General features: G+C 38.3%; 1 protein-coding gene across 6 annotated transcripts in view; it reads right to left on the reverse strand.

The window, feature by feature from the left end:
- Positions 1-23,226, reverse strand: part of LOC122839745 (protein mono-ADP-ribosyltransferase PARP4-like) — a 36,684-nt gene extending 13,458 nt beyond the window's left edge. For 2 of the 6 annotated variants that reach the window (XM_044131665.1, XM_044131662.1), the window contains exons 1-33: positions 23,139-23,226; positions 21,291-21,417; positions 13,423-13,639; positions 13,106-13,172; positions 12,252-12,330; positions 12,076-12,180; positions 11,258-11,416; positions 10,875-11,012; positions 10,628-10,798; positions 9,700-9,851; positions 9,326-9,457; positions 8,954-9,052; positions 8,650-8,833; positions 8,421-8,562; positions 7,869-8,017; positions 7,655-7,786; positions 6,897-6,983; positions 6,664-6,828; positions 5,880-5,920; positions 5,652-5,733; positions 5,321-5,458; positions 5,025-5,214; positions 4,297-4,367; positions 3,183-3,370; positions 3,001-3,100; positions 2,044-2,211; positions 1,812-1,892; positions 1,652-1,732; positions 1,483-1,578; positions 1,303-1,413; positions 850-870; positions 644-667; positions 90-113 (exon numbers count right to left, since the gene is read on the reverse strand). In XM_044131665.1, coding sequence (XP_043987600.1) covers positions 90-113; positions 644-667; positions 850-870; positions 1,303-1,413; positions 1,483-1,578; positions 1,652-1,732; positions 1,812-1,892; positions 2,044-2,211; positions 3,001-3,100; positions 3,183-3,370; positions 4,297-4,367; positions 5,025-5,214; positions 5,321-5,458; positions 5,652-5,733; positions 5,880-5,920; positions 6,664-6,828; positions 6,897-6,983; positions 7,655-7,786; positions 7,869-8,017; positions 8,421-8,562; positions 8,650-8,833; positions 8,954-9,052; positions 9,326-9,457; positions 9,700-9,851; positions 10,628-10,798; positions 10,875-11,012; positions 11,258-11,416; positions 12,076-12,180; positions 12,252-12,330; positions 13,106-13,172; positions 13,423-13,639; positions 21,291-21,416 — 3,720 coding nt within the window. In that variant the 5' untranslated portion in view covers position 21,417; positions 23,139-23,226. Of the gene's footprint in view, positions 1-89; positions 114-643; positions 668-849; positions 871-1,302; positions 1,414-1,482; positions 1,579-1,651; positions 1,733-1,811; positions 1,893-2,043; positions 2,212-3,000; positions 3,101-3,182; positions 3,371-4,296; positions 4,368-5,024; positions 5,215-5,320; positions 5,459-5,651; positions 5,734-5,879; positions 5,921-6,663; positions 6,829-6,896; positions 6,984-7,654; positions 7,787-7,868; positions 8,018-8,420; positions 8,563-8,649; positions 8,834-8,953; positions 9,053-9,325; positions 9,458-9,699; positions 9,852-10,627; positions 10,799-10,874; positions 11,013-11,257; positions 11,417-12,075; positions 12,181-12,251; positions 12,331-12,595; positions 12,730-13,105; positions 13,173-13,422; positions 13,640-21,290; positions 21,418-23,138 lie in introns of those variants that run through there. The other 4 variants (XM_044131663.1, XM_044131664.1, XM_044131666.1 and 1 more) reach the window with 4 other exon arrangements.
- Between the last annotated feature and the right edge of the window lie 597 nt (positions 23,227-23,823).

Below are 23,823 nucleotides of genomic sequence, written 5' to 3' on the forward strand. Positions count from 1 at the left end.
ATCTTTGAATCATCTGTAAATATCCTGTAGTGAAAAAATCTATAAAAACATCAGAGCCAGATACTAGATCTGTGTGTGAAGGTTCTTACATCGTACTCCCGCACTTCATAGTTCTGTAAAAGAAACAAACAGAAAGCAGGAAATTGAATTAGAAAGGAAAGATCTACACTTGATCACTTATGGTGTTTAAAGTTTTATTAATTGAAATCAATGTTCAAGTAAAAAAACAACATTACAATCCCTTTCTGTCAGATGTAAATCTTTCTTAAAATCAGTTTTTTTTTAAAAATGCGGTAACTTTTGCTGCAGAATGATGTTGATTTAGCAGCTTGTCTCTGAAAAACTGGCAGCAATAAAGAGAGAAACAGTGAAGCTGTGATCAGCTTCTGTCTGAGCTGCAGTTTGTGCAGAAGTGAAAGACCAGATTACGTACAATATGAAAATGCTTTCAACTAATGAGGAAGGTTAAGTAAAAGATCCAAAAAATCTGTATGGGTCTCATAGTCAAAACCTGCCTAAAGCTGCCTTAAAATTTCCTTATAAGTACTCCATGAATACTTGTTCTTGTTAAGTATTAAAGCATCATACTATAAAGGTAAAGCCATATGATACAAACACTAGATTTATGCATGAAGGTTCGTACCTCGGAATCGCTTTCTCCAGATAACTGTAAAAGAAACAGAAGCAGGAACAGAAAGTTCATTAGAAAGGTATTATCCACATCTGATCACTTCAGTTGCTTCAAATTTATTGTAGAAATCATTGTTCATCTAAAATACCAAAAAGTAAGATATATTTATTCAAGCTGTAATTCTTGCTTAACATTTAAGTTAAGAAAATAATCAATACCTCTACATCACAAACCACAATCTGAAAAGAAGAGAGCATATAGAAGAAAATCAGTTACAAGTACAATATTTAACTATTTCTCACAAATATTAACTTGAGGTTAGGGTATTATGAAAAGAAGAATTAACCATTTCTTTAAAATCCTTGAACCTTCCAACAATCTCCGTGTATTTTACTGTAACAAAGACAATCAAAAAGCTTAAAGAGCTGACCTAAATCTGATCATGTTTCCTTTAGCAATAAATATAGCTGCAATTCAAACATGTGGTGTCCCTCAGGGATCAACACTTGGACTTTTTGTTTTCTATTCCTACCAGTACATCAAATTTACACAGAGGTAAGAAAAAATGGAGGCTGGTGCAGCTGAAAAAAAATATTTTAAAAATAGCCACACAGATTAAACATCTTCATAGAGTTTTGAATCCCCAGGAATTTTAACAGAAATATTTTCACTTTTTCTTTGTCCTCAGGAAGACTCCAGCTGATATATGGCAAGAAGTCCACATCCTCCTCTGCGATCAGCTTTGGGATGTCTGTGACTCCATCGTCTGCCTTCTCAGAATCCTAAAACAGGAAAAATTACTTTGGTTTGATTCAAAAACAACTCTGAACACGGCATGAAAACAAACAGACCCTCTCTTCGATGGCCACGAAGCTGGTGAACTGAGACAGTATGGAGAACTCTTTGCTCAGATCGATGATGAAGGACTTCAGCTCTGCTTTTTTACCCTGAAAACACAAAAACAGGAGTTTCAACAAAGTTTAGCTCTGATTTGAGGTCAAAGGTGACGCGCATGCTGACCTCGTGTTCAGCTTCGGTGATATCAAGGTTTCCATCCTCGTAGTCTCTGATCAGGGCTCTTGCTGTGAGCTTATGAAGAAACTAAAGCAACAAATCAAAGCTGAGGTTGAATGTTTTTCATATTTCAATGTGTTTATACCGATAATAAACAGAGCCTTACCGTTCCTCTGGTCTTCTGCAGCTCTGTTGTTGACACCATGGTTTGAAGCTCCTGACCACGCAAATCTCCAAGAAGAGTCGCCTGGATGGAAAATCACAAATATGATTAATTTTATCTTTAATCATTAGTTGCAGGCAGCTCATGATCAACTCAACTCTCCTTTGTAATTTCTCTGATCAACGATCAACCTGGCCCAGCAGGTGGCAGCAGAGAAGAAGAACCAGTTGAATACCTGAGTGCAGTGGGGCACAAAGCCGTAAACCAGCGTGTGGCAGTCGTTGAACAGAGCGGTCAGCTGCTTCGGGGCTTGAACTGGAGGAGCTCTGGGGTTGAACTGCTGCCACTTCACGGAGACGGAGCTGCAGCCGGGAGACGACATGCGCTTCACCTGGCGCTCCACCTGCAGCCACAACATGTTCAGGTGTCACAACGTCTCCAGTTCAACTGATAAACACTCAAATTAATCTTCAGGATGAATGTTTTCCATGCAAAATGCAACCTGTAGCGAACTCTACGGATGAATTAGACTCACTTTCATTTTGGTTCATATAAAGATTATGAATGTTGTCAAGGGCCAGTTGTGTATTGATAAAAACCATTCAATTGTTAAAATATTGATAAATAGCCGTCTCTAAATTCCATAGGTGCTTCTTTTTACTGATCAGTTCATCCAGAATCTCATGATTATTTCTGTAATATTTTTGCAATCAAAATCACTGATTTTGTGTTGCTCAATTTAAAATGATATAATGCAAGACATTAAAAGTGACATTTTGTGACTCGCCGTGTTGACCAAGGTCAATAACTTCAGTGAGGCTGAAGTTTGGTCAAATTAAGAAATACTGCCACCTCCAGGTGAGAGTTAACATCACCCAACATTTTTGACCAGACCTGCAGAGAATTTTTAATAAACCTATAGTTAGTGGCAACATGGGCAACCACCCAGGGCGGTATCTTATGGGGGGTTGGCATGAGTTCTACAAAAATGTAAAAACCATAACCAGCCGTCTGGGGATAAATTTGCACTTGCATATGATAGAACCAAAAAAGCTAATTAGCTAGTAAGGCTATGTTAGGAGTGAGTGGGCGGTAGCCTCAACTGTCCACAGTCACACTGTGATTACGACTCAAACTTTTGTCCGACAGAAAAGTTGAATTTGAGTTTGTCGTGTGAATTAGAAAGTCTCACCTTCTCAGCCCAGGTGTACTTCGCTTTAGAGTCGAAAAACTCATAAGCTCCACCCCCTGCCTGAGCCAGGGCTCTCAACATGTGGCGATTGGCTGTGGAGCTGAAATGACAAACAGCCACGTCACCTGGTATGAAGAGAAACTAAAAATGAAAAGGAAGCGAGGAATGAAGACCTTCCTCACCTGAAGCTGCAGGTGAAGAGACGACTGTGCTGGACGTTGTCTCTGAGTAGCTGCAGGGTGGCCGCCGCGTTCTGGATGTGGCCGTCCGACAGCAGCAGCAGATTTCGTACGCCGGTGGACGCCGGCAGCAGGCTGAGCGCCCGGAGAGGCCGCCACAGCTCAGTGCTGCCCCCTACTGAGGAGCAGCTCTAACAGCAGACAGAAGAGAATTACTGGTAAAGTTTGGAAATATATTTTAATTCCAAGTAGAACTACAACTAATTATTATTTTAGTAATCATTTTTTATTCTTTTACATTAATCATTTGTTACATTTAACCACTTTAGTTTCTTCATACAATATTGGAAATACATTAAAAGCTGGAAATAAAGAAACAATTAAATTCCTTTTTAAAATAAGAAAACAAACATTTTATTGCCTAAAATGCAATAAAACAGCATTTCTTTAGAGTACGCTTTAGGGTTATTTATAGCAAAGAATATATTTTCTGTACAGTTTTGGTTTAATTACTACCATTAATGTGTTGCTCTTCCAGCAAATTGTCTATTTTACAGTTTGTGTACTCTAGTTTATGATTAAACAATGACTGAAATTAGTTAACAATTATTTCAATAATCGATTAATCACGATCAGCTTCAATTCCAAAATCGGAAATTATAATTAAAATAAAAAAAATAAAATAAAAAACACATTCCCATATTCAGACTGAATATTCCTTGTTTTAGGTCAGTTATGTTTATTAATGTTTATGAATATTCCTCCATTTAACTCAAATGTTTTTGAACTGACCCGTCAGAACCTTGCAGAGCCATGACATCATAATCTAAAGGATTGAGTTTTGGATTTTTAAAATCATTTACAATACAAATAATAATCACAAGTAACCTAAAATATAAATATTTGTGTTTGATTTAATGACAGAATACAAAAAGTTTTGATTTTTATGCAATTCATATAAATATCTGGTTTCAATAGTAGTTTGAAATACAGCTAATCATTGCAAATAAAACCAGTGCAGTTTTTTTAAATAATCTTTTAAATTACCTATAAAGATAAAGCATGTACAGTTTTTAGCATTTTCTCCAAATAAAAACATTAAAGAGTCTGAACTCACCTGGATGAACTTCTTGGCTTCAGCTTGAACCTCGTTGAGTTTCTGAGCCGTCAGAAAAGCTTCTGCGTGATCTGAAAACCAAAAACAAGGCAAATCAAAAAACAAAGCCAGGCTGATGGAGAGAAGATGCTCCTGAATATAGAAACTAAATAAAGCAACACAAGTTTTAAATCAAGAGGTGAAAAGTCAGATGCAGAAATTAACTGGATGGTATTAAGATATTTCAGTACTATTATCAAATATAGTCTGTACTTTCCTACCGAGTCATTTTAGCAGCTTAGAGGACAATTTCAAGGAACCAACAGGGTCCTTTCTGCAACTTTTAAATCATTTACAGGAGACTTTTAGAAAGTGCACTTTGTATGCTGAAGGTTACATGAATGTCTCCCAGGATGTGAACTTTCAGGTTGAAAAAAAGTGACCTATAACTTCATGGAAAGTAACCTGCAAGTTAGAGAATAGAAATCTAGAAGTCTTAGGAAAGAAGACCTTATGTTCTGGAAGAGTAATATTTAATTTCTTGGAAAGTGTCCTGCAAGTTCCAGGAAAGCAACTTGTATGATGGAAAGTAACTGGTGCGTTTCTGGAAATCAGAGTGCAAGTTTGGGAAAAATCTCTGAAAAGTACGGCTGTTTGAAGATTTGATTTGGTTGTTTTAAATAACATCCAGTCCCAAAATTAAACAATGAGTTATAGTATTCTAACCAGTTCTCTGCTCTTATACCAACCTGTTCCAAACAAAACAATGTTGATTTTGACGTCGTTCTTCAGAGTCTTTAAAACCTGCAGGGCGATTTTCTGGGCCAGCTGGAACGATTCCCCCTTCATGGACTCAGACGTGTCCAGCAAAAGAACAACTTCACTGCCTTCAGAGCTGGAGTCAAACTCAAAGTTTGGGTAGAAAACCAGCATGCAGGCCTGCAGCAGAGTGGAGGGTTAATTCCCTTAGTGTGGAGTGCCTCAGGGTTCAGTACTGGGGCTCTTTGAAAACAGATTGGTGTGGAAGGGGGAAGGACAAACAGACCTGGCTGTCCTTGTCTGGGTGTTTCTCCACCCACATTCTGGGAAGATGAACCTCAGAGAGAGTGACAGACATCTGGAAACCATCTGACCCCAGGACCTGACCCGGCAGAACACTGATCACCGCCTTACAGTCAGTCCTCTGTACATCAAAATACAAACAAAATGAATTGCATAAAAATAAGAAACAAGTAAACAGTAAAGATTCACCTCCAAAAAACAAGTTTAAGATCTGAAACTATAAAAATACTAAATATGAACCCAGAAAAACAGATTAACTTGCAGATTATGTAGCAATATGCAGATGATATGATTGTTTTTATTAAAAACGGCACCTTAATTTTGACTTGATGGGTGATGCAGGTCAGGCTAGAGATCTCAAAGGGCATCTCCACCGACATGTCCAACGTAAACTCTCTGAAGACCAAAAAGAGAAATAGTCCATTTCTTCACATTTACTTAGCCAAACAAAAAGGTTAAAGGTTAAATGATCCAAATCCAATAAGAAAACAGATCAGTGGCATTATGAGTTAAAAAAAACAACTAAATTTAATTATTCTCACCTCGCTGCTTCGTTGGCCACACAGACCTTCTCCACAGAGACCTGATGGGTTAGAGAACACATAAGATGATCTTCGATTAACAATATCAAGGTTTTAATGTAAAATTATTCCTAAACTGCCTAAATAAAATGATAATAATATCCATTCCTTTTTATAAATAAATCACATTTACACTTAAAAATTTTAAGACCCACTACATGACTCTTTAGAAGAATAAGCCATGGGTTCTGCAGCCATCTTGGTAGGTATCTGTAACTAACTGTCATGATAGTTGCTATGGAGCTATTATGACAACAACAACTTATAAACTATACAAGTACAATGCAACTATTACTCTATTTTTGAGTTCCCTACCCACCTCTGGGTAAGATAAATTTTAGTGGTATTCACTGTAGAACTTACTGCTGATTTAGCAAAATTAACTTAGCTAATGTAGCTTTTATCTGCTAGCCAAGCCGAACATGTGGCCTACATGTATTTTCCTACAAGTACGTACAGCAGCCATTTTGTAGATGTACATTTTTCTTGCACTTTGATCGAGAGTGTCAATATATTTTCTTTTTGTTGATCTCAAAGCCACGGGATCGCTATGCTTTGCGCTATGCTGGCCTACCAAGATGGCGGTTTAGTGGCAGGATCTAGATAAGTGGAACAACACATCATTCTATTAAGTTTTGTGCTTTGCTGCCACCCAATGGCAACTATTTTAAAAGAATTTCCTCAAACTTTTCTAAAGGCCCATCAAATACTAGCCCCGCCTCTGAGTACTGGCTCCGCCCCCTACCTGTGTGGTCTGGTTGAGCGCGGCGCTTTCCTGCCATGGAGCCACGCTGCCTGGCAGGGAGAACAGGATGCTCCCGTCTCTGACCACCAGCTCTGACACAAAGGTCACCTTAATGAGGACGGTGGCGCCAGGCGGCAGGTTGCCCACGCTGATGGTGAACACATCCTGCAGAGAGGAACCAATCAGAAAGGCTGGGATACGTTCCTGAAACCATCAGATGTTCCTGGACATACAGGAGCGTCCTGGTCCATGAGGTACGCTCCGTGGCCTTTCGCTATCGCCTGTTTGTACTCCTTACGAGCCGTTTCCTTCTCCTTCACCTGAAAACAGCAGCAGATTAAAATCAAATTGAAAAGCAGCCTGGGCTGCCATTGAACCTCCATGCTACACCACATGGATGCAGTAAGTGATGCAAAACAGCCCCAACCAAACATAGCATGAACCAAATGCTGAGTTCATATACTCTAAAAGTTGTACATTATTTTTTATAGGCACACATTGGTGACTGGTTTCATAATATTACTTTCTAAAAAAAAAAAAAAAACTTTTTTTGAGGAGTTTCAATTAGAACTTCTACTAACAAATACTTTTGTATTCTGATGATTAATTACAGAAATTCTGCAAATTGTACAAAATTAAAAATACAAAATAATAATTAATTTCTTTTACTTTCTTTCCCAATATGCAGTAACCGCATTCTTTTAGTAAAGATTTGATTATTTGTAGCAAAGGATGGATCTGCTTATCATATCTCCTACTCCACTATCTTTTTAACAATATGGCCAGAAAAAGAGGAGCAGCAAAAGCAAATGAGATGGATTAGCGACACCTGTCAAAAAAATCTTATGAAATAACTTGTAATAAAATGTTTTTCAGCCTGATATGAATCAATTGATGAACATAAGACCAAATTGATCCATTGTCCGCGCTGTCCAGTTGCTTTCTAAATTAGGTTGTATCTTGTTTTGTGAAATATTTTGCTTCAGATTACCTCTCCCACCACGTGTTTCCCATTGATGAAAGCTTCAAATCCGCACACGGCAGCCGAGTCGTCCAGCGGGAAGACGTACTTCGCCTCGATGGGCTCTGAGCTCTGATTGGTGTATTTCTGGAAGATGATGACCTGACAGAGGAAAAAGTCTGAATCAGATCCAGAACCAGGATTAATGTGTCACCAAGCTGATCCAGGTGATTCTCTTTCCAACCTGGGAGAGCAGATCCATCAGTTTGCACTTCACATGGACGGCCTGTAGGGGGAGCTGCTGGCCTGAACTGTCCAACAGTCCAGCTTTAACGTCCTCCAGAGGGTTCTTCACATTTTCTAGATCTTCTTCCACATCTTCCGAAGGGAGATCTGCAGACAGAGTGGCTTGTCAGATGGGAATGTGTTTGAAAGCAGAAACCACACAGAAGCTTTTTATTTTATCTTTATTAAAACCTAGTTTATTAAATCACTTGATTTAATTTTTTAATTACATTTTTTTCCAGAAGCTGGATGGATTACAAATTATCTCAGGTCAATGCTTGCTATTAACCCACAGCAGAAATCCACTAAGACGTCTTAATTACTAAATTCTTTATAGATACATGGTTACTGCGACATTCAATTAAATCAGGGGTGTCCAAAGTGCGGCGCAGGTGCCTTTTGTGGTGCCTTTTCTCTGAATGCTTTTAAGTGGCTCCTCTATCAAAATTCTTGTAGAGTAGCAGCAAAAGTACAGTATCATGGTGATGTATTGCCAGTATCTGCAGCTCACCCGGGTTCTCAGCAGGCTCAATGGGTTCTGCAGACAGGTTGATGTCTGGACTGAAATTCTTCTGCTCATCTCCTTCCTCTCTGAACTGAACTACATACTTCATCTTCACTTGGTCAAGAGAGTAAACTACATACTCGTCATCCTGCAGCACAGACAGAAAACAGTAATCAGTTTCCTCAAGGTGCAGCAGAGCTTTAACATGCTGAACATGCAGCTCTTCTGTTCCCACCTCAAAATCAGATGTAGTTTTGTTGGTTTGTCTGACTCCGTGAACGCTGTGGTAGCCTTCAGGAGCCTCGGTCAGAGTCTGGTCTCTCTTATAGAGATCCTTACTAACCCCCAGAGCCACATCGCAGACCAGCAGGAGGCGCGATCCGTCTGTTTCACTGGGTTTGGCGTACTTCAGACTGGTGCTGAGAAAACAGAGAGAGCCGAGAGTGCAGCAGGCCAACCAGAAGATCCAAAACTGTTCTAACGTTGTTGTTTTCACACCAATAAACATACAAGACCATTGAATATTTATTCAAACCAACCTCACAGCATCACCAAAGTAAATCCCGCTGCCAAGGTTCCCGACGTCCGTTCTCGTAATCCCATGTTGCTCCACTCCCACATGGGGAAGCAGCAGACCTCTGAGGAGCCAGATACAGTTTTTCACACATACATGAAACAAACGATGCCAAAGTTAACTGTGGTGGCCACTGCTAACTAAGCATAAGCATTAGTTCTGCTAAAGCTCTAAACCAACACTGCTTTTGGTGGAAGCTAATGCTAAAGCGCTACAACAGCCTCATATTTGGTGGAAACTAATGCCAAAACTTAAACATAAAACCCAATAAATAATTACAAAATAAATAAAATAATATAGTTTAATTTATTTTTCTTTTTTGCTGCCCACTGCTCACCTGGACATGATTCCTACAAAGTTGCTGGGGCTGGATGAATGGAGGAGGGGTTTAACGTTCCCGATCTCGCTCTGAAACGTTTGAAGCTCCACCGCTCTGTTGACCCGCATGATCTGCTGGATCTGCACCGACCTGAAGACACACAGAGATGTTAGTTGTTTTGTTTCCAAAAAGGTTTATGTTGAGGATCTGTTGTCATATTATTATTAATATGACAACTTGGCTGCAGGTTTGTGTATATTGTGTAAATATAAGTGGGTGTGTAAAAAGGTATATATTATTTATGTGTCTATGCAGGTAGATGCAAGTCTTTATTATTATTGTTTTGTTGGTGAAATGTTTGTCTGGAATAAATCATCATCATCATAATGGACCTGTCAGCCAGCAGGGCGGCGACGTTCTGAAACACTGAGCTGCAGCGGGGAATGGCTTCGATGTGGCAGCGAAGTGCGCGGTACTTCCCCACGGAGGACGGCTTCGGGTTGTTCATGGTCGTCTCGCTCACATTCAGAACATCACGGATTAACTGCAGGAAAAACAATCAATCAAGTTAGCCAAGCAGTGGGGGCCCGCAGGGGGCGCTAGCTAGAAAGGTGGAGAGAAGAGGAGAAAAAAATAGTCACAGTAAGAAATAAATTAATTAATTGACTGACAAATTAAAATGAGCCCAATAATTTCTATTTGCATAATTTCTTATTTTTTTCTTTCAACTAAAATCTGGGTGACAAAAATCTCCAGTTTGTTGTTTTGTTCTCAACCATTCCTTTTTTGAAGGACAATTTTAATAATAATTCAAGAATGTGTTCTTGGATTACTATGCCATTACTTGAAAATGGCATAATAATGCTATTTTCAAAATTGGATAAAATCCCCAATTTTGTTGAATAGTTTATTGTCCAACAAGATTTGTTATCATGACAGGCCTAATATTAAATATTAATTATTTTCCTATAATAAAAAGAGGGGATTGTGGTAAACTATTTTATTTTTTACTCCACCATAGTTGCCCTTTGTCACTGATTCAGCGTCTTAGAGTGACATAAACATCATAATAATGTCACATCAATTTATCTGATAATAAAACTGTCCACTACAGAAGTCATGGCAACTAAAATCAAAGGACATGAGGCAAAATTTAGACTAAACTAATGTAAAAGTTATTAAATAGAAAGAAAAACACATTCTAATATTGATGTGTCGTTACATATTTTGTAGCATATCCAGCCAGAAGCTAATGCTCATCAAAGTGTTTGGGAATTTCTGGTGTAAAAATCCCACCATAAAGCTGTGCGTTGGTATTACCTGACAGAGATCCAGCTTCCGAGACAGAAACCAGGCTGTAGGTGACTGAGGTCTGGGCTCCTGGTGAGGCAGCAGGGTGAAAACCTCGCCCAGGAGAGACGTCGCCTCTTCCTCGTTTCCCTCCTTCAGTTTCCTCTGAGCCTGAAGCAGAAGGCCTTCAGCTCTGCTCACCTGAAACAGCAACAGCTTCATCAGGACGGAGCCTCGGATCTGACCCTGATCTGACTGCAGATCGGTGCAAACCCACATCGTTCAGGCTGAGATCGGAGATGGGAACTCGGAGAACGTTCTCAAGGCAACCGAGAGCTTCGGTCCACAGAAGCTCTACAAACGCCGCCACATCAGGAGACAAATCACCGGAGCTCAGCTTTTCCTCCAACAACAGCTGAAGGTCATTCAGAGAGAATATTAGAAACATTAAATTCAGAAGGTAATTAAATGTGACCTATAAAGGTTCCTCCAACAGGTTAGGATCATACAAAACATGTTCATTACACTTTAATGCACAAAATCATTCTTTGAAAATGAGATTTTAGTTGTCTTGTCTGAATGCTGTTCACCCAGCATTCAGACATAACAGGCTATGACTGCCCCTGTACATTGCCACATGTGGTGCAGCGTGTGTAAGACCTGCTGCAGGGGGGCAGAGCCCAGGTGTGGAGCCTCAGCAGGTAAGCTGCTCATCCTCTGCAGCTCAGAGCGCTCCAGTTCTTCACTCAGCGCCTTGTAAATGTCCACAGCTTCTTCTGAGGTGGACAGGAACACCAGCCGATCCATCACAGCTGCATTCTGTTGGAAAAACCATTTAAGACCGTTTTATTCCAAAAATGATTTTAAGGAAAACCCGGGAGACAAAAAGCAGAAACATTTAAGAGATAAGTCAGGAACTTCTGATCTGTTTCAGATTTTGCTAAAAAACGGTTTCAAAGACACCAAATATTTGGATCATTATGCATCTGTTGTACTGTTACACTGAAATGAGGATTTTAATAAATATGCAGGATTAAAACAGCCATTACCTTATCCAAATGTTAAATTCCTTTGATTTAAAATCCTACTGAAAATATAAATTTTGCACACATGAGCCCTTACAGTATGATGGAGAATTAGGGTCATGAGAACAAATAAAATAAAACAATACTATATTGAGAATAAAGCCATAGAATTACAAGAATAAACTCAAAATAGTTCAAGAATAATTCGTAGTAATACCAGAATAAAGTCATATTTTTAGAATAAAGTTATAGTATTACAAGAATAAAGTCATAGTATTATCACTTTGTGGTGGTAATTTTATGACTTCATTCTTTTATTTTTATTTATTCTTTATTTTCTTAGCACGGCCCAAATCCTCCGTGTACTGACGGAGCAGAGCTCGTCTGACGACTTAATGGTTTCATAAATAGATATAATGTATAATTTTTATATAAGTCTTAATGGTTTCATACCTTCGACAACACGTCGTCCTTCCAGTATCTGGCCACACGATAGCGCCGTCCCTGCTCGCCTTTGGCGCTCTGCAGCTCCAACACACAAAACCTGCTGCCATTCTCCTGCAGACAAACCTCCATCAGTACGATTCCCATCTTCAAAACAGAAATGGAGGATAAAACTTCTCCCTCACCTGTCCGAAAACGGAGTACTTCGCCACCTGGAAATCATCGGGGAATGCTGGGAGAGCAGAATCCGACTCTTTGTAGATTCTGGGTAAATTAATGAGTTGAGGGTTAAATGACAGTTTTAATTTCTTGCTAATTATTTAGCAGAAACTCTGGGTGACCAATTCCAGCCTCAATATCGATGAGTTGATCTGCAGTATCTAATAAGTTAACAAGAGAGCTCACCGTCGCCCTGTGTGGAGGAAACTACCGGATCAACGTTAGCTCCGCCCACTAGCTAACGACGGCTAACGCTCGTTAAATTAGATATTTCAGACCAAACCAGAGATATTGAAATTATTTTCCTCACCTAGAGTTTGTGATAAATAGATTGAAACAATCTAATTATACTATTGAAGTTATGTTTTGCAGTTTCCGGCGAAAATGTTGACTTTAGAATCACAGCTAACTGAATAATTTCTATTTTCTTGCAGTTTCAAGCAGCCAATCAGACTTCAGGGTTTCTATTTAAACCGCTTTACTTCCGCCAAGTGAGTAAGATGGCGAAAGTTGACGGTTTAATTTAAATCTTTAAAAAAAATTAAATACTAAAACAACTATAAAAACACTTATTTAAGGGACATATAATTAATTCTATATTTAAGAATTTATTTACAGTTTAAAAAAATAATGATGCATTAAAATAATTATTTCATTAATTATTTAATTATTATAATTTCACTCTCCAAATCTCCTTTAACCCAGGAAGTCTATAGCCATTATTGTAGCTTTCAACCTTAATCTCCCCTGTGAAAGTCAGATAAAAAGACTTAAATTCAGATTAAGTCTGAAGTTTGGATGACGATGATGATGGTCCCACCTGAACTTCTGATTATTTTTTTCAACAGCTGGTCCCTCTGACAAGGTTGGACCTTTTGGAAGCTCGGCTACAACAAACAGAAACAACATTAGACACAGAAACACATTATTATTCCAAGTCTTAACTACAATCGGCAGGTTTTTTAGACAAAGATTGTTCAATAAAAATGCTATGGTCAGGTCCAAAACACAACACCTTTCTAGTACACTGAGGAAGAAAAAATATCATAAAATTAAATTCCTGTCAGTCTCTAAACCTTCACCAATGATAGTACTTCTTGTAGCCCTCCTGCAATATTTTTGTACATGTTTTGAGACCTTTATAAGTTAATGGAGCTCTCTGCAGTGACTTCCAGGGAGGAGGAGAATCTGGAGATGAAGTGTCCATCTTGTACTCGTCCACAGACAGAAGAACGCCTCTCTCCACACATTTATACAGATAATCAAAGCCAACCACCGGTGTCTGGTTCTTCTGGATGCTACGCAGTCTGTTGGAGCTCAGGTTGGATAAGTTGGAGGTCACCACCAGAGAGCACTGTGGGAAATGTAGGCAAAAATGTGATACTGAATTTCTACATTTAAAGAAATTGGCTAATAAATCCAATTTGGCACAAAGCTCTCAATATGTATTGAAATGGATATCATAAATAAAGAAGATTTTTATCCCAGCATGCCAAGCTGCAGTGTTAATTTTAAATAATAAATATATTAACATTCAAATTTTACTCCATATTTTTATAAACCACAACTGAGAGCCAAACTAAAGGCTATGAAACGGGTCAAGAAACTGTTACGGAAAATTATTATTTTTAGTGCTTAATACAGCTAATCTTACCCCAGGTGTAAAGGTTATAATGAACAGTCGGATTTTGAACAAATTTCTTAATTTTAAACAGGCTTGTGTAAAGTTTTTGAAACTAAAACTATTCTATCGGTAAATATTTAGAAGTAGGTCAAATCTGTGATCTCTCTGTGAGGTTCCTCCTGCTGTGTTATCAGAGGTCAGGAGGCCATAAAATTAGTATTGCCTGTGAAACAGAACTCTGTTGGGTTCACAGAACATTGAAGGTCTTTTAATCACATCTGGCATGGTTTAAACTAAAATGCAACATAGAATGTTGAGATCATTAACATTTTTCTAAGTATTAATAGCAAGTTTATAATTAAAGTGCATTATCTAAGTTTAGAATGGTGAATGCTGAATGTATTTGAAAATTGTACTGTCTATGATAATATCTGAACCAAATGGAAATTGTTTCAATGAAAATGTGTTGTTTAGTATTAGAAAATTGTTCAGGATTTTATGTGATAAAGCAAGGACTTAAATCTTTGGAAAATGCTGAATGCAGTAGACCAGAATTAGGTTTGTGAAGATAATCTTTTACTGAGCTTAACTTTGTGAAGGAGACACTCCGAATTTCACAGGTATCTGTGAAGTCTTGTTTTATGCTTTTATTTGCCCAAATGGCCTTAGAGCCCACAAGACCAGGATGCAGCTGCTTGCTCCATTGTTCTTCCAGAGAGCAAATGGCCTTTGATCTTGCCGTGAAATTAAGGGAAGGTCTAAGTTCCTCTGAGTGTCCAGGGGAGCTCCTGGTTGGTCGAACCAGGGGTACGCCTTAATTGAATACATTAACAAGAAGAGAAACGCCTTCACTATAAAAGTTAGTGCACAATGTTAATAATTTAGATTGCTGGTATATTTCTGCCGTTTTGGCATCAGCCTTCTCCAAAGACATGTCTTTGCCTTTTCTTTCTCTGTCATTGTCCCTTTGTCTTTTAATTCTTTTGTCTCAGGTAACGAATGTATGTCTCTGTAACTCTGCAGTTTTCTTGTTAACTCATACTTTGCTTGTTGTGAGATTAAACTTTGTAATTCTGTGACGTCATCACGCATCGTTGTTCCTGCTGCCACACGCCGCCCTGCCAGAAGAGCCAGGTAACCGGGACCATAAGGAAGAGAGCCAAGCTTTTTTCCAAATTAAGCTAACTTAGTAATAGTCTTCCTCAACATTTGGGGGCTCGTAAGGTTCTGGAGTCTTCCAGGGCGGCTGTGTGTGGCTGGTCCCAGTTCGCCCGCAACGCCCGGTCTGGTAAGACACTTTAATTGTTTCTGTTTTGAGTGCCGCGTGTTGCCGGCTGTTTTCTGTGTATGACTTCATAGAATTGGAAACTGCAGACGTATGGGGATACCTCTACATTGAGTCTGTTGTTTGTAGATTTGGATAAAATACACATTACAGTGGATCGTGGCTGATCCAGGCAGTAGGACTAACGTTACCTCTGTTGTTTTTAAGGCTAGGTTTTTTGTGAATTTTTCCTGGGGCATAAATGACTGGGCCTCCGAAAAGAATTGTGAAAGTTGTGTATTACGTAGTTTGGGCCTGAATCGGCCCGGAGATTTTGATTAATCTCCAGTGGACTCATAGTATAGTTTGGGCCTGAATCGGCCCAGAGATTTTGACTCATCTCCAGTGGACTCATAGTATAGTTTGGGCCTGAATTGGCTCGGAGATTTTGACTCATCTCCAGTGGACTCATAGTATAATCTAAGCTGAATCGCTTTTTCAGGACTCATAGTGTAGTTGGGAAATAATACATTCTGATTGCCGGCGCCTGAGTTTTCTTTTTCTCTTTCTCTTTTCCTCTTTATCTTTTCAATTTGTCTGTCAGTGTGTTTTGTGTTTTCTGTGTTTGTCCGTGGTGATTTCGGACCTAAACTGCTGTTTAGTGTGGCGTGTGCCTGCTGAGCTGTGTGTCTGTGTGTGTATGTGTGCGGGAGATGTCTGTGTAGGTGTGTTGTTTGAGCTGTGTGAAACGCTGTGTTTGAAAAGCGCTGTGTGTGTTGATTGGTCTGGCTTCGTGGAAAACTCTGCGGGAACGGATTGCTGACTTAATTAATATCTGTGGGCAACAGCTTGGTCTGAATTCGCTTGATGCAGGCGGATGATTTGAAAATCACGTTGGGCCATGTGGTCCGCTGACGGGTTGAACTTAGACTGCTGAAAAGTGTTTGGTTTTGATTTTGTGTGTCTGTTTCAAACGAGCTGTGGTTAAAGGGATTCCCATGCAACCGCAGCTGGCAGAAGGAGAACGACACGCTCCAAACCTGCTGGCAGTCGGGTCTTTCGACCTGTCTAAAGTCCTAGGGAGTAAGATGCTCCGCTAGGCGAGCGTTATAGGTCAGCTCCTTCTGTCCGCCGCTGGTTGTCGGGATTCAAACCGAATTGAAGCAGTAATTACTCTTCGGAACGTTTTCTTTCACTGCTGTTTCGAGGTGCGAAAATTACAGTTTTTGGGATGCCCTATGTAGTTCATACTATGAACTGGATTATTTATTTGGTTAAATGATACTAGCAGGCAGACTGAACTGCACTGTAAAGATTGGAAGGTTATTGCGAGTTGGAATCCTGATAAAATATAACATTTGAACGTATTGTAAGTAAATTATGGGTTCTAACGTTCTCTAATTGGTAGAACTACAAGTTGAAATATACATAAAGAATAAACTAAGACTGTGAGGACATAGAGGATTGTAGTGATGCTGTATTGTCGAATTACTGGCTGACTAAATGAATAAATAATTTGAATAAATAAATGAATGTATAAATAAATTAGTGACTTGATAAATAAAATAGGATTACATCAAAACCCTGACACATTTGGTTAGAATCTGTCCTGAGAAACACCGCACCAGAGTAAAATTGGATTTGGCTTCGAGTGCACTAGGCTTATATAATGTCAAATTATCCCCAAATTTAATGAAATGACTGAGGTCAAAATTTATAGGTTTTTGCTAAATTTCTAAGATTTGCTGTAAATACATAACATTGAGCCTGACATAGCCCTTTTTGGTTAATGGGGAACGAATAACTTTCTGTGGCACTGGTGCGACATTAATGTCGGAATATTTCCGCCAGGCCCTGTTTTGAATAGATGTCGCTGCCATGTTGAATACATAGGTTGAAATGCTGTGATTATACATGGTGGGGGTTGCATTTGTTCCATGATTAGCAGATTTCTCAGGTTGAGGAGAGAGAGGTGGAGAAGTAGTAAAATGATTTTTTTGGACAATTACTGAGGCTTCAGTTGGGTTCCTGCTGCAGTGACGCATCCTGGTTCATACATGTGTGCAGCTCCATGTTGGCAGCCTGCTCTTTCAGCGTGGGGTGTGGAAAGAAGGAGAGCGTCTGTTTGATGGGGGTGCGAGGCTTGCGAAGCAGAGACGGGTGTTTTTATGTAAAAGCTAACTAATTAACTCCTGTTTGCTTCTTTCCTTTTCCTCTGTCTGAGACTCGCTGCGGTGCATCTGACCCCTGACCTCAACTCAAACCAGTCTTGCCATGGTCGACATGATGTTCCCTCCTCGTCACTAGCTGATGACAGCACTCAAGGCGACAGAGAAGAGTTCTATCACCTTCAGTCACTGATGCGCTGCTGGTCTTAAAGTTCCGATGCCTGTGAACTGTGATTCAGAAAATTCCTGCATGGTGTCCTGCTGGACATTGGACTGAAACTAGATTCTTGTTTGGGTGCAATTGAACTCGTACAACCTCCGCTGATCTACTCCCTGACATCAGCGTGGAGAAGGAAAACGATGTGCTTCTAAGATGAAGACAACGAACTGAACTGTTTGATGCTGTCTCATTCATGAACTGTTTGGACATTGAAAGAGGGACATTCTGGACAACTCAAGGTCCGACATCAGAGCCCGTTACATGTGACTGCTGAGAGTCAGAGAAAGGGGGGAGGATTGCACCCCAGATTGGGGGGGGGAGGACGGAGCAGTGAGACAGTGAGGTGTCGTTTACGGATAAGTATTTTAAACTCAGCTGTTGTTTGTATCCTGTCCTGTTTTCTGTTTTGGCCAACCTGGACCCAAAGCGCTTGTCCCATGTGGGCCGGCTTCTGTTCTTCCTCATGTCACTCTGTTTTATGACCAAGGCCGGACTGGATGGTTGCATTTGTGTAACAGAGGGGGTGTTGCTGCTGTGACATATGCAGCATGCTGTGTTTGGCTGTGGACTCTGCGGTTACGGAACATGTGCAACCTCCTAGACATGGTGGCAGGGAGGTGTGTGATCATCTTCCCAATTTTGTTTGGATGTTTCTGTAACACAACCGATTGTTAATCTGGTTTTGTTTCAGAAACGGGGGGTGAGAGGAGAATTCTCTAATATGCGAGCACAATACTAGATCCTATGGAGAAGAGACAAATAGCTCAGCAGGAAATAACAGGCAGCTGCAATGCAAATCATTCTCTCCCCCATCACCTAAAGTAGCTCCTGACAAAATATCAGAATATATGTCACAATTTTAGTAGTGAAACAACGAGAGGCAACCCAAGAAGATTTATAAGTTGAAATTGAAATTAGATGAAACTAAAAACATGTTGTATGATGCAAGTGCAAAATCCTGATGAAGTAGCAGAGGAATTGGGAGTTTTTCTCTTGGAATCCTAATTAGATTTCTTTCCTGCCATAAAAGTTCCTTCTACAAGGTGAGGAAAAGTTCATGAAGGAGGTGTCAAGTAGTGTTTTATGGCCCATCTGACTCTAGAGCAGGGGTGGGCAACTCCAGGCCTCGAGGGCCGGTCTCCTGCAACTTTTAGATTTGTCTGTACTTCAACACACCTGAATCAAATAATGAGGTCATTAGCAGGACTCTGGAGAACTTGACTGCATTTAGGAGGTGATTCAGCTGTTGGATTCAAGTGTGTTTATTGAATCCAGGACCAGGGAAACATCTAAGAGTTGCAGGACACCGGCCCTCGAGGACCAGGATTGCCCACCCCTGCTCTAGAGATAAGGCGAGTTGCTTGAAGTTTTGGTGTCTTAAATTCGGAGAATTCTTTAGAGTGAATTATTTAAACATTAATACAAAGTGAGTAATAAAATAATATGGAAAATATTAAATGTAGATTTTTTAGCATCAAAATGCTGAGTTTGATTGGTGAACATGCTTTGACAAACATTAATTAAATTTTCTTGGAAAAGGTGGTGAAAGAAAATATATTTCTTAAAATGTTTTACATATGTACAAATAATAATTTGGTGGTGTGATCTTTCTAAGGGCATTTTCTGGCTAAATATTCAAATTCAGGTTTTAATGTTTTGATAAATTCTTTACGGTTGCTCAGATTACCCTGAAGGTTGGGAAAAGTTAAAGATGAGTAGAACTATGAAGTGACTGTTTAAACGTTAAAGATTTCCAAAGGAGCTAATACATGATGAAATTCTACTTATTAAAATCATTAACGAGTAAGAATGAAATAATGTGCTTCAAAACTGTAATGTGAAATGTTCTGGGGAAATTGAGTAATCTTATAGGTTAAAATCATGATACAAATAATTAATCTATTTGTTTTGAAAGTTTATCTTTCAGAAAAAGGGCAGAGAATTTGGACAAAACAAAATAATAAAGATAAAGGTTAACTATGAAAATTATTAAATTATCCTGAAAATAAAATAAAATGAGAAGGAAAAGGTCCTTAAACTATTAAGTTTTGCAAATAAGCGGACATTTAAAGGGTTTTTCTGATTGAAGGAATTGGTTTATAATTAAATTTAAACCTCTAATTGATGATAATTATGGAGTTAAATAGCAGTGTTTTGTGGAACATTGACGTATTTGTTGCATCTCAATTGAATATATAAACTAGAATTTTAACTCAGACACAATAAGGAATATGCAGTTATTGAAATTGGTGAGAAGTTTTGACAAAAAGGAAATTATTAATTGGATTCTAATATAACTTTTGAGAAATATCTTTTGAGAATGCACATGTTGATTAAAATCTTGGAGACTAAATTTAAAATATAGTAAAACATTTAATGCTACACATTTGGGAAATTCTTGTAGCTTTCGTAATTCTTGATTGAATAAATTTGAACAATGAAGAACATGATGTGAATAGACTGACGGTTTTGTGACTGACCAGGACTAGCCTAAATGTTTCATGTTTTGTTTGTTGTGTTATCGTCTGTTTGTGAATACATGGTGTGAATATGTGTGATTAGAACAGAATATAAATTTTGGAATATAACTGGCAAACAAATTATATATCGTCCCCAATCACAGAGCAAGGGAGACTGAACTAAATTATCAGAAAAAATTGGCTGAACTATGTGCACATAAAAATTAAATGGAGTAGATGTGTTGCCTATTACTTCGATGCCTGTCTGTCTAGTAACCAATCAACAGGGTCTCTCCATTTGAGCTCCAAAACCGACGGAAGTTACATGGACCGGCGGCCCACAATACCAGGATGAAAAGGTGAATCTGCACATTTGTCGCATGACGACTGCTTTAATGAGTTACAGGTTCTGGGAGTGGAATTTGCATAATATCAGACGAAACAGGAACGTCCAGGCTCGAGACCAGTTCCTGGAATCGACTAGGTGCGGCTGGAGCTCATCGAACGGAAGCGGTCTGAACCTCGCTTCACCGGACCACACTGAGTAGTGGAGAGGACATCCCATGCTGTTCGTCTACAAGGGAAAGGAGACACCTGGTTCCGTTGGAGTCAATGCACGGCAGCCGAGAAGCCACAAAATCTCACTGAATAGGCATAATAATCCGATTTACTTAGTAATAGTCTTCCTCAACAAAACCAACTACTAAGAGTACAGTTGAACGCTACCAAGTGTACAGCTACAGCTTCTAAATGTGAAGCTAACAGCTATTAAGTGTAAACCTTAAAGCCACTAGATGTTTAAGAGATGTATTAAGAGTAAAACGCACAAATACTAAGAGCAAAGCTAACAGATACTAAGCATAAAGCTAACAGCCATTAAGTGTAAAGGTGAATCTAAGCACAAAATGTAAAGCTGACAGCTATAATAAATAACCAAATGTTGTTGGTTTACCAAGGGAAAAGCTAAAAGCTACTAAATGTAAAGCTAATAGCTACTAGTAACAGCCATCATAACAGATATTGTCATCCTATTAACTACTAAATTGATAGCTAATCGCTAAGCAGAGTATGCAATTTAAAGTCAAGATAACACAAGCTAGCAGTTACTAAAGCTTTAGATATTTGAGCAACTTAAGCTAACCACTTTTCAGAGTCTGGTTTATTACCTACAAATCTTGTATTTGTAGGTAATATATCTGGTTTATTAACACTGTTAAAGATTGTCAACAAAGGTTTACCAAAACACTAAGGTAAAAATGGATCTTCCCACCTGTTTGTTGACTATGAAAGAAATGCTGCCTCCATTCAACGTCACTATTGATTTCAGCTTCTTCTTCTCCTTGAAAGGCAAGTTTTTGATCTCCAGAAGGACTGAACAGTTGTCAAACACACCCATACTGCCAAAAGAGAGAAAAAACATACAAGTTCGAACAAGAAACAGATCTCCAACTTTTCCAGTTTTCTAACCATACTGTCAGGGACTCCAGACTCACCTGCCCTTCACAAACTATATCAGGTGTCAACTTTCTAAATAGTAAAAGTAGAAGACAATGCCTGTAAATCCTCAATAGAAAACTTGATATACAAATAAGAACATCAAAATAAGAATGGGCGATATGGACTGAAAGTTTATAATATTTTGTGGTACTATTGTGAAAACGATAAAAGTTACAATAAAAACAATTAATTAACTAAACTAACTAACTAACTAAACTAAATCCCAAAAATGCGGATTGTTTCTTTCTAAAACATCATTAAATCAAAAATTATGTGAAAAAATGATAAGAAATTTATAAAGATAAAAGATAAATGATACAATAAATCATAAGCAGGAACAAGAATCAAACTATAATCATAACCCCCAAAAGTCACAGCATCTTTTAGAAACCAACTGTGCATCTGAAAAGTTTTCACAGCGCTTCACTTTATCCATATTTTATGCTACAGAATTATTATAAATTGTAATAAATTAATTGAGAACATATCAGCACTAACGTCAGTAACTGTCGATATTAGTAACTTCTTAACATATCAGTATCAGTTCAATAAATAAAACTGGGCTGATATGAACGACAATATTTATTTCCATCTTGTTTCTGTTTATTTATGGAGGGGAGTACCTGCATTTTCTTTACAAATGTGCAAAAAACTTTGTTGTTATTCTGATAATGTTGAAAAAAAAAACCCCGCAACAACAACACAATTTTGCAATTGCAATGTTTCCATTAAATGAATGTGACTAAAATCCCATTTGAATAAATTTATTAATGCTAAAAGTCATTAAAAAACATGGTGCTCCATAATCCTCCTACCACTTCCTGTCATTGTCTTCTTTGTAGTTTCTGCCAGTAGCAACATCTGATTGTTGATAATGTCACTTATGTGATGCAAAAAATGTGTGAATGAAATAAACCAATTTTAATAAGACCAAAAAACTACCTCATCCTTGTGCCAAAACTTATCAAAAAACTTCTTTTTTTTTTAAATTGATTCCATTAAGCTAATCTATTTTTTAAATGCCAAATTGCCCAGTTACATTATTTATCTGCATCAAGCAGCTGTGCTGTATTTGTATTGTCTTTGAATTGCAGTTGGAGGCCGCAAAAAAACAGTGCAAAGGCCACCAGTGACCCGCGGGCCGCACTTTGGACACCCCTTCACTAAGCAAAACTCTTGAAAATCAATGGATTCAATATAATTGTGTCTTTATTGGTGCATAGATCTTGGCGCTAGAAGACTGTTTAATCTTATAGGGAAACAAAACAGCTTAAATAGCGTTAAACTAAACATTTAAGCGTCATAAGAATAAACATCAGATAAAATCGAATATTTTCTAAACTAATTCCTTATTAACTACTCGTGTTGTAAACAAACACGGAAGTGAAGCTGCAACACCGACCTGAATCTCTCCTGTTAAACACCTGAATCTGCACACAAGATTCAGGTAAAATCATGGAAATAAAACCGATTTTCTTATTGATAAAATGTCAGATAGTTTTTAATCTTAAAGTGGGACGATCAAACGTTTCCCACGGCAACATAAACAACTAAAACGCATTTATTTAATCTCATCTAACATTAAAGCTCAGAGAATGAGTCTTTGTGTAGAGTTATTTACCTGACGACGAAAAAGTCCCAAATAATTTATTTCCGGATAAATTTCTGCTCCAGTTGTTTGGAAAGACAAGCTAAAGGCAGCGACACGGACAGCAACATCCGGTTGAAAAGACTTCAAAATAAAAGCCCCGAAGAAAAGGACGATTTAATAACCGAAATCTCGGCTCAACTAAAAAAAAAATTAAAAATCAAACAAAAGTTGGGGCCAACCTTACTATCAAAAATCAGAAGTACATTTAAGCACAAGATTTTTTTAAAATAATTTTTTAATTAAAATTAAAAAAACTACTTTAACTTATTTTAATTTTTAAACTGAACAATTCATATTTCATGCTACTCATGAATCATGGTTGAGGGCTGCATAAATGTATTCCGATGAGCTACATTGTTTTTATCTGTAGTGGTCTAGCTTCCAACATTTTCTTTGAAGAAGGAGAGGAAACTGTTTTTTAAAAGATAAAAGTATTAGATTTATTTATTAACATGTACACTTTTTTATTTAAAGTAAATCGTCATCAGAAAATCAAAACAAAAAGCACGTAGCTGGTTGTTAAAACTAACATTTGCTGCTTTGTTTTTTATATTGTTTTGTTCGTACTGCGTAAAATTAAAGAAGTTAAAATAAAAACGTGTAAATGAAAACCTGACTTTCCTTTCCTGAACCTATTTCTAGAGATATTGTAACT

Source organism: Gambusia affinis, linkage group LG11 (genome assembly GCF_019740435.1).
Source record: "Gambusia affinis linkage group LG11, SWU_Gaff_1.0, whole genome shotgun sequence".
Lineage (NCBI taxonomy): Eukaryota > Metazoa > Chordata > Actinopteri > Cyprinodontiformes > Poeciliidae > Gambusia > Gambusia affinis.